The 13,043-nt window shown below is 45.2% G+C and overlaps 2 protein-coding genes across 3 annotated transcripts in view; one reads left to right on the top strand and one right to left on the bottom strand.

Moving 5' to 3' along the window:
• The window catches only part of LOC122443968 (beta-2-microglobulin), a 28,135-nt gene extending 26,068 nt beyond the window's left edge, over window positions 1–2,067 (bottom strand). For both annotated transcript variants that reach the window (XM_043472798.1, XM_043472797.1), the window contains exon 1: window positions 1,917–2,067. In XM_043472798.1, the coding sequence (XP_043328733.1) occupies window positions 1,917–1,983 (67 nt within the window). In that variant the 5' untranslated portion in view covers window positions 1,984–2,067. The remainder of the gene's footprint in view (window positions 1–1,916) is intronic.
• A 90-nt stretch (window positions 2,068–2,157) lies between these two features.
• Window positions 2,158–13,043, top strand: part of PATL2 (PAT1 homolog 2) — a 37,106-nt gene continuing 26,220 nt past the window's right edge. Inside the window, exon 1 of the mRNA XM_043472795.1 lies at window positions 2,158–2,415. The gene's annotated coding sequence lies outside the window, so the exon portion shown is untranslated. The remainder of the gene's footprint in view (window positions 2,416–13,043) is intronic.

Below are 13,043 nucleotides of genomic sequence, written 5' to 3'. Positions count from 1 at the left end.
TTTCCAGGCATGTATTATCTTGGAAGTTCTCTAATTAACATACTTTTTAATGTCTGCTTGTTATTTTTTGGAAAGAATTCTATAGCCACAACAAAACATCAATAACAGTGATAATACAGACATCATGTGTTTTTTTGGCAAATAAATTTTAAATTCCATTTTCAAACAAAAGAGAAATCTGATCTTCAGTGTATTTAGAAGGCATCTAAACACAGTGTCCCTGACAACCTGGGTAAGTGTGTTGATTATTCATCCCTAGTTTTACAACCTTTCTGACTGATAAACCTTCACTTGCTCAAAACTGAAAGTAGAGAGACACTTCATCTTGGAAAGAACCAGGCAAGGAGCCAAAGGAGGAAGCCCTTTGTGAACAAAGGCCACAGAGGCCCATGGCTGCCCAGCCTGCTCCCTAGAATCTCACCCCCAGATGGTTATGAAAAATGCACAGGTGACGCCTAATGGGCGCACCACCTGGCCAAAGGCTCTGGTCAGGCTCTACTGTCTGCCACTGATCCCCTGCGGGATTAACTTACTTCAACTTGTCAGCCTCCCTTTCCTCATTTGTGACATCCTGATGATAGGCTGTCTAGGTTGGTCATAACTTTTCCTTCCTTTATGACCAACGTAGACAGCATATTAAAAAGCAGAGACATTACTTTGTCCACAAAGGTCCGTCTAGTCAAGGCTATGGTTTTGCCAGTAGTCATGTATGGATGTGAGAGTTGGACCATAAAGAAAGCTGAGTGCTGAAGAATTGATGCTTTCGAATTGTGGTGCTGGAAAAGACCCTTGAGAGTCCCTTGGACTGCAAGGGGATCCAACCAGTCCATCCTAAAGGAGATCAGGCTTGGGTGTTCATTGGAAGGACTGACGTTGAAGCTTGAAACTGCAATACTTTGGCCACCTGATGCGAACAGCTGACTCATTTGAAAAGACCCTGATGCTGGGAGGGATTGAGGGCGGTAGAAGGGGACGACAGAGGATGAGATGGTTGGATGGCATCACCAACTCAATGGACCTGGGTTTGGGTAGACTCCGGGAGTTGGTGATGGACAGGGAGGCCTGGCCTGCTGCGGTTCATGGGGTCGCAAAGAGTAGGACACGACTGAGTGAACTGAACTGAACTGATGATAGGCACCGTATTTACATCGCTGACCCCTTTCACAATTAAGTGACACAGCACACAGCGCAGGACAAACAGCTGTCACCGGGAACCTCTGTGATTATTATTAAAAGCGAAGTGTAAGGAGAACAAGAGAATTAACGAGGCGAATCGGTTTGTTAAACCTCAAGGCATTCCACTAAAGTCACCGCAAAATTCCTCATTTCTGGTTTGGTCCCTTGTTTGGGGAAAAGTACAGAGGGGCAGGTGAACCTGCCCGGCGCCTGCAGGAAGCTCCACGCCCTCAGGATGCCAGCTGGCCGACATACCCCGGCGGCGGCGACTCCCCCTAAGCCCACCGGCTGTCTCCACCAGTTCGCAGACCCCAACCCTGCCCTCTGGGACCTGCCAGCCCGCACCCCACCCCACCCCCCTCCCCCCACCCGCTCCAGAGATGCGCGGGGGGAGCCAGAGACACGCGAACCAGAGGAAGAGAATCCCTCCCCCACCGCGCCCGCCCTGAACCACATCCGCACCCGGGAACTACGTCCCGACCCACGCGGTACCGTCCGGGCGTGCCAGGGGCTCCCTCCCCACATCCCCGGGAAGTTGGCGACCTGGGATCGCACCCCCTCCCCACTCCCCGCGCGCCGCTTCCACCGCCCGAGAGGAAGCCGGGTGCTCCTCCACCGAGCTGGGAAGGAAAACTTGGGAGCGGGACCGGGGTGGACAGAGTTAGTGCCCAGGGTGCCAAGTGGGTGTCACCGGGACAGGACGGGCTGGCGGAAGAGGAGACAGAGGAGAGGACACTCACGCTGGATGGCGTCCAGTCCAGACAGCGACAGCAGCCCGAGAAGGACCAAGGCCGCGAAGCGAGCCATCCTTGCAGCAGCTGCGCGGGTGGCTGAGTGAGCGGCCGCGTTCCGCGCTCGCCTTTATAGTCCGCCCTCAGGCAGCCAATCGGAAGCCTGCCCGCCGGGCCGTCACAAGTCTCCGAGCGAACTAAGCCGGGGCAGGTTAGAAACAGGCTTTCTGGTTTTCAGTTTCATTTTCTAATAAGTCTCATGATGCTCAGGAAGGCAGGGCTGGGCTGGGTGCATTCGCTGCCTGTACATCGACGCCCTCTTATCTGGGGTGCGCGCCCAAGCTTGGAGCGCGAACCGCTCACCCTAGAACTCCAGTGTGGACGAACCCTCGCTTTTCGGAACAGCACCGAAAAGGCTAAAGGACTTGCTTACCGTGCATGCCACAGCCATTTAGGAGCCTAGCACCTGGTTTACAGTTGGGAAAACTGAAGCATACAACAGTTAAGGGTAAGGACTGAACGGTACTGGGCAGAATCAGAACTCGGTTCGCAATTCCAGCCCAGAAATACACTGCAAGTCTTCTGGATTCTCTGGGCAAGAAAAGTTTCCAGGAACCGCGAGGCCTCATGGGGCTAGCTCAGAGAACCATCTGGCATGAAGGAAGACCTTCTTGCTTCCTGAATATTTTCCAGAAAGGAAAGGCGTTTCGAAACGTCTGTGCCAAGAAATTCTAGTCTGTATCTTGTCGTTGTAATTTAAGTAATTTTCTTTGCTTTGGTGATTTGTGGGGAAATGACCACTGATAGTAAAAAGCAGTAGCTGCTTAGAGCATTAGAGTATCTACCGCCTCGAGGGACAATACCCCCTGCGACTTAGCACACTGGAATGGTGATTGGCGCGGACTAGGTACTTGATGAACTGAATGAATGAGTGTACAGACGAGTGGCTGGTTAAACGCATGAAGGAAGGAACTACTGAACTTGTGAGGGAATAGGTGAATAAACCCTAGGATGTAGGAATTACCCTGTTATATTTTTAGGGATAGGAAAACAAAAGGCTGAGGTTACAGACTGGCCTGATTCTAATGTCATCCGCGCTTCAGACACTTGGAAGATAGAGGACTGGACAATTTTGGTGAGAATTTGGGTTGCATCTTCTGTGGGCTCAAACAAAGAAGCTAGACCTATAGATTCTAAGAGGGTGTCAGTGTTACAAAGACTCGTTAAGAAAACGCACTCTCCATAGATAACATAAAAAGGAGTTGACATTACCTGGTGACTGTGTCCAAGGATCATTTCTGGAGTGGAATGCCCAGAAGAGGAAGTGAACCTGGGGGCGGAGAGTGGCAGAGGTCTTGGAAATCACCCTGGTGTGCAGTTGAAGGGAGTTGGGTGGTGCTTCCCCAGAGAGCCCAAGAAATGTCAGCTGGATTCCTTTCCCCTATTTTTAGACCTTTCAGTAATCCCTGTTGTGGAGCTTGTGTCTACACTAAAGAAAGCAGGTTACTCTCCACAGACCTAATGAAGGGAAATGTGCACAGAGAGAGCACCAAGGAGCACCTAGTAAGTGTTCTGTAATGATTAAGAACTGTGATTATTGGTGCTATTTACCTACTTCTTCTACTGCCAGCTCTCTCTATAGCTCTCTTGAAATAAAAGAATAGTTGTCAAACATAATGTCATGAGGAAAGACACTCCTTCCCCTCCCTTTTGTTTGTTTGTTGTTAACTCATTTAAGGCTATTAATGCTCTATGTAATTTAGTGTTGAACTGTCTTAGTGTCCTGGGAGTATAGAAAGTGAGAGAGCTCGTTGTCATCGCTATAGTACTTGTGTACTGTGTCATAGACAAAGTGTAGTACTTAACAATTCTTGCAAGGTAGAATCTAATCTATTCATTTAGGAAATTAATTTTAAAGGCTCTAAATAAGTGCAATGAAGACATAGAAAAATCTTTTTCTATTTTTTGTGTTTGGGGAATATCTGTATTTTTGTTAGATTTCCATCTATGACATGTTAGAATAGTGAGAGTAAAATAATATATGAAAGTGAAGTGAAAGTCGCTCAGTTGTGTCCAACTCTTTGTGACCCCTTGGACTATCCAGTCCATGGAATTCTCCAGGCCAGAATAATGGAGTGGGTAGCCTTTCCCTTCTCCAGGGGATCTTCTCCCCCAGGGATAGAACCCAGGTCTCCTACATTGCAGGTGGTTTCTTTACCAGTTTCTTTACATATAAGAACTATGTTTTAAAAATGAAATTTCTGTTTGTGAGGTTGACAAACTTCTGGAAATCTACAAGCATAGCCTTTTAATTATCTTTATTTCATCAGTGGTATGAATGATGGAATTTTTTTCACTAATGACTTCCCTAATTTTTTTTTACACTAAATGTTTATGTGTGTGCATGCTCTGTTGCTCAGTTGTGTCTGACTTTTTCTAGCCCCTTAGACTATAGCCCGCCAGGCTCCTCTATCCATAGGATTTTCCAAGCAAGAATACTGGAGCTGACTGCCATTTCCTTCTCCAGGGAATCTTCCCAAACCAGGGATGGAACCTACTTCTCTTCCATATCCTGCATTGGCAGGCTGATTCTTTGCCACCAGCACTATCTGGGAAGCCCACCAGTGTTTAGTCACAACAGTAAATATTTTCCAGAGTGTAGGAGAATAGGAACTTCATACCCTCCTGTTAGGAATATAAAATGATACAACTACTTTGGAAAAGGTTCACAGTTTTTTGTTTTTTTTTTTTAAGTTAAACATACACTGGCCAAATGACCCAACTATTCCACTCTAGGTATTTACCCAGGAGCAAATGAAAGTATATGTCTATACAAGGACCTGTAGAAACCTGTTCAAAGCAGTTTTATTGATAACAACAAGAAACTAGAAATAAGCAAAACCTCCATCAACAGGTGGAAGGATAAACAGTGTAGTAGCAATACATTCAATGCAATGCTGTCAACAATAAACAAGGCATGAACTATTGGTACACATAATAACGTGGATGAAATAATTAGGCTGAAAAAAAAGTGAGACAAAAAAGGATACAAGCTGTATGTATGCTTTTTATTTAAAACTCTAGAAATGGCATATTAATCTATGTAACAGAAGCAGATGGTTGGTTTTCCAGGAGGTAGAAGGAGCATCAGGAACTAAGGACACATTCTGGGGGTATCGGACATGTCATTATCCTGAGGATGATGATGGTTTCTCAAGTGCATACATACTGTAGAACTTATTAAATTGATTAAGTGTAATTTATCATGTGTCTTTACCTCAATAAAGCTCCTTTAAAAAAAAATAACCTAAAAGGACTGGTACCTGTATCTTTGTTAAGCCAAAGAAGAATGAAGTCCTTGAACAGAAAAAAAAAAAAAAATAAGGATATTGAAGTGGAGAGAAAATAGGAATAGGTTGAAACTCAGGTGAGTTGGGTTGCACCTTAAGAGATCTCAGTCAGCACTTCTCTGAGGCGGGCTCGTCAAGCAGCCAGAAAACCCAGGCTGCCTGGAAGGAGAGGAACAAGCGCAGATAGGACATCCCTGCCCGGACTCCTGCAGACGTTGTGTCCCTCATCAGAGTGTGGTTCATGCACCACAACATCAGCTCCACTTCTAGGAGCTCTTAGAATTGCAGACCCTTGGGGCCATCCTAGACCTAAGTCAGAGCCTGCATTTTAACAACCTCCCAGGTGATTCATCAACACATTAAATTTGGGAGGCTGCTGATCCAACTACATGACAATCCAGAAGGTAGGTCTTTCTTTCTTTTACAGATGAAGAGACAGTTTCAGAGAATTAAGGTGCTTGTCCGTGTTCACTCTGAGCTATGATTCAAGCGCTAGCCCATGTGATTTGAAAGGCCTCGTAATATCCACTTGAAAACCACTTCTGAGAAAGTTCAGTTCAGTTCAGTGACTCAGTCGTGTCTGACTCTGCGACCCCATGAACCACAGGACACTGGGCCTCCCTGTCCATCACCAACTCCTGGAGTTCACCCAAACCCACGTCCATTGAGTCGGTGATGCCATCTAACCATCTCATCCTCTGTCGTCCCCTTCTCCTCCTGCCCTCAGTCTTTCCCAGCATCAGGGTCTTTTCAAATGAGTCAGCTCTTCTCATCAGGTGGCCAGAATATTGGAGTTTCAGCTTCAACATCAGTCCTTCCAATGAACACCCAGGACTTATCTGCTTTAGGATGGACTGGTTGGATCTCCCTGCAGTCCAAAGGGACTCTCAAGAGTCTTCTCCAACACCACAGTTCAAAAGCATCAAATCTTCGGCGCTCAGCTTTCTTTATAGTCCAACTCTCACATCCATACTTGACTACTGGTAAAAACATAGCCTTGACTAGATGGACCTTTGTTGACAAAGTAATGTCTCTGCTTTTTAATATGCTGTCTAGGTTGGTCATAACTTTCCTTCCAAGGAGTAAGCATCTTTTAATTTCATGGCTGCAGTCACCATCTGCAGTGATTTTGGAGCCCAAAAAAATAAAGTCAGCCACTGTTTCCACTGTTTCCCCATCTGTTTGCCATGAAATGATGGGACCAGATGCCATGATCTTAGTTTTCTGAATATTGAGTTTTAAGCCAACTTTTTCACTCTCCTCTTTCATTTTCATCAAGAGGCTCTTTAGTTCTTCACTTTCTGCTATAGGGGTGGTGTCATCTGCATATCTGAGGTTATTGATATTTCTTCAGGCAATCTTGATTCCAGTTTGTGCTTCTTCCAGCCCAGTGTTTCTCATGGTGTACTCTGTATATAAGTTAAATAAGCAGTGTGATGATATATAGCCTTGACGGACTCGGTTTCCCGTTTGGAACCAGTCTGTTGTTCCATGTCCAGTTCTAACTGTTGCTTCCTGACCTGCATACAGATTTCTCAAGAGGCAGGTCAGGTGTTCTGGTATTCCCATCTCTTTCAGAATTTTCCACAGTTTATTGTGATCCACACAGTAAAAGGCTTTCGCATAGTCAATAAAGCAGAAGTGGATGTTTCTCTGGAACTCTCTTGCTTTTTCAATGATCCAGCGAATGTCGGCAATTTGATCTCTGGTCCCTCTGCCTTTTCTAAAACCAGCTTGAATATCTGGAAGTTCACGGTTCACATATTGTTGAAGCCTGGCTTGGAGAATTTTGAGCATTACTTCACTAGCGTCTGAGATGAGTGCAATTGTGCAGTACTTTGAGCATTCTTTGGCATTTCCTTTCTTTGGGATTGGAATGAAAACTGACCTTTTCCAGTCCTGTGGCCACTGCTGAGTTTTCCAGATTTGCTGGCATATTGAGTGCAGCACTTTCACAGCATCATCTTTTAGGATTTGAAATAGCTCAACTGGAATTCCATCACCTTCACTAACTTTGTTCATAGTGATGCTTCCTAAGGTCCACTTGACTTCACATTCCAGGATGTCTGGCTCTAGGTGAGTGATCACCCCATCGTGATTATCTGGGTCATGAAGACCTTTTTTGTGTAGTTCTTCTGTGTATTCTTGCCACCTCTTCTTAATATCTTCTGCTTCTGTTAGGTCCATACCGTTTCTGTCCTTTATTGAGCCCTTCTTTGCATGAAATGTTCCCTTGGAATCTCTAATTTTCTTGAAGAGATCTCTAGTCTTTCCTATTCTATTGTTTTCCTCTGTTTCTTTGCATTGATTGCTAAGGAAGGCCTTCTTATCTCTCCTTGCTCTTCTTTGGAACTCTGCATTCAGATGGGTATATCTTTCCTTTTCTCCTTTGCTTTTCGCTTCTCTTCTTTTCACAGCTATTTGTAGGGCCTCCTCAGACAGCCATTTTGCCTTTTTGCATTTCTTTTTCTTGGGGATGATCTTGATCCCTGTCTCCTGTACAGTGTCACGAACCTCCGGCCATAGTTCATCAGGCACTCTGTCTATCAGATCTAGTCCCTTCAATCTATTTCTCACTTCCACTGTATAATCATAAGGGATTTGATTTAGGTCATACCTGAATGGTCTAGTGTTTTTCCCCACTTTCTTCAATTTAAGTCTGAATTTGGCAATAAGGAGTTCATGATCTGAGCCACAGTCAGGTCCCAGTCTTGTTTTTGCTGGCTGTATAGAGCTTCTCCATCTTTGGCTAAAAAGAATATAATCAATCTGATTTTGGTGTTGACCATCTGGTGATGTCCATGTGTAGAGTCTTCTCTTGTGTTGTTGGAAGAGGGTGTTTGCTATGACCAGTGCATTCTCTTGGCAACACTCTGTTAGCCTTTGCCCTCCTTCATTCCATACTCCGAAGCCAAACTTGCCTGTTACTCCAGGTGTTTCTTGACTTCCTACTTTTGCATTCCAGTCCCCTATAGTGAAAAGGGCTTCTTTTTTGGGTGTTAGTTCTAGAAGGTCTTGTAGGGCTTCATAGAAGTGTTCAATTTCAACTTCTTCAGCATTACTGGTCGGGGCATAGACTTGGATTACCATGATATTGAATGGTTTGCCTTGGAAACGAACAGAGATCATTCTGTCCTTTTTGAGATTGCATCCAAGTACTGCTTTTCAGACTCTTCTGTTGACTATGATAGTTACTCCATATCTTCTAAGGGATTCCTTCCCACAGTAGTAGATATAATGGTCATCTGAGTTAAATTCAGCCTTTTCAGTCCTTTTTAGTTCACTGATTCCTAGAATGTCAGCATTCACACTTGCCTGTTTGACCACTTCCAATTTGCCTTGATTCATGGACCTAACATTCCAGGTTCCTATGCAATATTGCTCTTTACACCATCAGAGCTTGCTTATATCACCAGTCACATCCACAACTGGGTATTGTTTTTGCTTTGGCTCCATCCCTTCATTCTTTCTGGAGTTATTTCTCCATTGATCTCCAGTAGCATATTGGGCACCTACCGACCTGGGGAGTTCATCTTTCAGTGTCCTATCTTTTTGCCTTCTCATACTGTTCATGGGGTTCTCAAGGCAAGAATACTGAAGTGGTTTGCCATTCCCTTCTCCAGTGGACCATGTTCTGTCAGACGTCTCCACCATGACCCGTCCATCTTGGGTGGGCCCCACACGGCATGGCTTAGTTTCATTGAGTTAGACAAGGCTGTGGTCCTGTGATATGATTGGTTAGTTTTCTGTGATTGTGGTTTCAGTCTATCTGCCCTCTGATGCCCTCTCTCAGCGCCTACCATCTTACTTGGGTTTCTCTTACCTTGGACGTTGGGTATCTATTCATGGCTGCTCCAGCAAAGCGCAGCCGCTGCTCTTTACCTTGGACGTCGGTTATCTCCTCACTGCCGCTGCTCCTGACCTTGGGTGTGGGGTAGCTCCTCCTGACCGCCGATTCTGCTATAAGCTAATTTATTGGCAGCCACCTAAGGTGTTCATTCTGACTGAATTCTCAGGTTTGTGCTGTTATATACCAGGCAACAGAGCCAAAGGAAGTGGGACACAGAGGGCAGTTGTTTTGTGTGCTGAGAGTTACTAAGTCAAAAGCCATAGAAAAGTGGGTAAAAAGCCTGGCAAGATCCTGGGAAGCCTGGTACTGTTATCACTAAGTGAGGGAGAGTTACCTGGGCAGACTGAAGTTGAGACAGATGAAGGGTCTGGCTGCTGCGGAATCTCTGCCCACAGGCTTGGGTGTAACCACCACACTCTTCCAGCTGCCAATGTGATCTCATTGGAAAATCATACCGAGTGGGTGTTAAATAAATCAAGCAGTGCAGAACTACAAACAGGAGTAACCACAATGTTTCAAGCATTGACTGCTTTTTATTTTTAATTACAGTTCCTGTATGTGAATGTGGGTCTGCTGCCAAAATGCAGACAGAGGCCCATTGAGTGAAGGTGAGAGCGCCCTCCTGTGCCTCTTCCCGCTCACTCTCCTCCCCTCAGAAAGCAGTTAAGCTCTGCTGCCCATACCTTCGTGGATGTATTGGAATATTGTATATAGTTTGGAAGGTGAGAAAATTTTAAATTATAAGTACAGAGCCTGCTCTTAGTAGGTGTTCAGAACTCAGTGTCCACTAAAAGCATATATGGAGTTAGAGCTAGCCTCAGTCCTCAGCTTGGATGGAGAACAGGGTTGGGTAAACACTAAAGCCAAGACCCGCTAACAGTGTGGGGGCACGGGACAGCCCCAGGAGCCAAGGCTTAGGCACCACGCCTGGGGCCCACCGCACCAGTGACAAAGTTACAGGCACAGCCTCCTTTCTTGGGTCTCTTACCCTCACAGGCTGTTGGGTCTGCATCTCAGAACCTACCCCAAACTGCAGAATCCCAACTTGGATTTTCTATCTTGCCTGGGATTCCATGCAGCACTCTCAAAAATTAAGAATCTCTTGCAAATGTCCTTTTTCCCTTTTGGCAAATTCCTCTAAGCCCCACCTTCCTTCCCACGTCCCAGCTTGCTTGAATGACACCTGCCTCTGACCAATCAGAGTGTGTGGTCCTTTCTGGCCATCCCCTCCTATTTTGAACCTGCATCAGATCCCTTCCTGTCTACTTTCTGGTTTCTTGGACTTTTCTAAACACTTCTCCTTAGAAGGGACTGTAAAGAAAGAATTGTTCAGTGAAGAATCAGAAATTTAAAACAAAATGAACAGGACAAAAATGCGAGGGATGTATACACGTCAAACACAGAGTAGGAGCAGCCTAGGTGCAAAGGAGGGGGCCTGTAAATAGAAGGTTGGTGAATCTGTGATCATTTTTTATTTCATTATTTATTGTCATCATTGTTACTATCATTGTTAGATCAATTTGCCACAAATGGGTTTGCTAAAAGACAACTTATCATTTGTCAAATTAGCCAAAAATCTAATGACCAATGACAGCAAAATGGAGGTGAGACCTCCCTGGCTGCCACCCAATACCCTGAGAGCTGAGGGGTGAGGTAGGCTCCACCATCTGCCCCCAGAAGCCAGGCTTTGACAGTGAGGGTGGCTTAGAGAGAACTCATTCAGCATTTATTGGGAACAATGGAGATTCTACAAAGTTAGGACATACTATAAATACTTACTGAACATGTTTATTTCTAGTTCACAATATATCATAGATATTTTCCATGTCATTATATACAGAACTGCCTACTTACCATTAACAATCTAGACTTTTCTCCACATCACACCTTGTGGTAGGGAGAATAATGTCTCCTTCATCCCCCCCGAAAAGATGTTTATAGGTTGATTCCTGGAACCTCTCAGTATGTTTCCTTACATAGCATAAGCGACTTTGCAGGTGTGATTAAGGTTAGGAACCCTGAGATGGGGAGATTATCAGAGATGATTGGGGTCAGCCTAGTGTAAAGGTAAAGAGTCTGACTGCAGTGTGGGAGACCCGGGTTCAAACCATGTCTCGGGAAGATCCCCTGGAGAAGGAAATGGCAACCCACTTCAGTATTCTTGCCTGGAGAATCCCATGGACAGAGCAGCCTAGCAGGCTACAGTCCATGGGGTCACAAAGAGTTGGACATGACTGAGCGACTTCACTTTCACTTTCACTGTCTTTAGTGTAAACACAGAGGTCATTAAAAGCAGAAAATTTTTCCATGACTGTGGTCAGAGGGAGATGTGACTACAGAAGCTTAATCAGAGAGCTGCAGCATGTTGGCTTTGCAGGTGAAGAAGGGGTCATGCATCAAAGAATGCATGGCAACTTCTAGAAGCTGGGAAAGGTAAGCTCATGGAATGTCACATACTCTCCAGCAAGAAAAGCAACCCTGCTTAATTTTAAGGCCAGGAGATTTGTGTTGAACTTCTGACTTATAGAACTGTAGGATGATAAATTGTGTTGGTTTGAGGTATCAGGTTTGTTGTAATTTATAACAGCAGCAAGGAAAAAAAAGAAAATACGGCTCCAGAATCAGTTTGGGGCCTTTGTTGCCAGGTGTCTAGGTCAGCGTAAATATTTGCCTTTTCCATGTTGTCTTTTCCTGTTGGTTAACCAAATCTGGTCACACAGCACACTCGAGATACTCTTCCGTGTGAGGGAGAGCTCTCATCAGCTCAACAGATGAGCATGGAGGAGCTTTGCTGTAGCCTAGCTTGGTCAGGAGTCTTGGGCCCTGCCATTTCTGGACTATTTAACTCCTCCACCACGCACCCAGTGGGCCAAACCACTCCTGTTCTACCAGTGGTTGCCATGTTGAACAGGGAGTGAAAGTAAGAGCAGGAGCACTCTAGATCCCAGGACAACAGGTGCCCAAAGCTTTTGCATCTTTCTTCTTGGTCCGGCCCCAGCCTGCCCAGGCCTCGGTGTTCAGAGCAGTCAGTCAGGTGCTACCCGCCTTACTGTCGCCTTGCTAGGTGTTGGGTGCTGGGCTGGTCTGGAGAGTTTATACTCTCAAGAGGAAATGTTTAACATGTTTCACATGTTTACATATTATTTGTTTTCCTTCTGTGAATTCTCTGTTTATAGTCTCTTAGCCAATGTCCCTGATCACTGGAGACAGATACCACCTGAAGTTTATTTAAAGAATACTGATAGACAAAATGTTATCAACTACTAAGTGACGGATACACAGAAGTTAATTTTTCATTCTTTCTACTTTTTGTGAGATTAAAATTTTTCCAAACGAAATGTGAGGAGGCAGAGGCTCACAAGGGTTCAGAAGGTGACCACAGCCCATCCTGGGTCGCTCCTGTCTCAGACCATCTTCCCAGCTCTGAGGATGACTGATAGCACTATCTGAAGATTCTCAGCCAACTTGGTTGAGTCCATCTCTTCCAGTTCAATAGGATGGGTGACAAGAGTCAGCCTCAGCCCTAATTTAGAGTGACATTGACCTCAGTGGATAGCAATTACCACATTTCAGGTAAAGCAGGAAAGGATATTGACTTTCATCTTGCCTCTCCAGGAAGGAAAACCTCAGTTTTTAAACAGAGAAAATCAGGTAGAGCAGACACTAAGGTTGGTGACTATACACTCAGCACCATTTCTGAAAGGTGGCTTTCTCTGAATTAATCCTGGACACTGTGGGGGTTGAACCCTGGTCTCCTGCATTGCAGATGGGCTCACTGCCACCTGAGCTGCCAGGAGAGCCCAGAGTAGGGAAAGCGGACCAAGCTCAGGAGGTAGTATATTCTAGGCATGAAGCCAAAAGACATCCTGGAACCATCATCACCATCAAATCAGGGTTAAGCAAATGTAGTCATTTCCACATTATACATAGAACACT

Source organism: Cervus canadensis, chromosome 6 (assembly GCF_019320065.1).
Source record: "Cervus canadensis isolate Bull #8, Minnesota chromosome 6, ASM1932006v1, whole genome shotgun sequence".
Taxonomy (NCBI): Eukaryota; Metazoa; Chordata; class Mammalia; order Artiodactyla; family Cervidae; genus Cervus; species Cervus canadensis.
The sequence above is the reverse complement of the archived record's forward strand: the minus strand, read 5'-3'. Positions and strand labels throughout refer to the sequence as shown.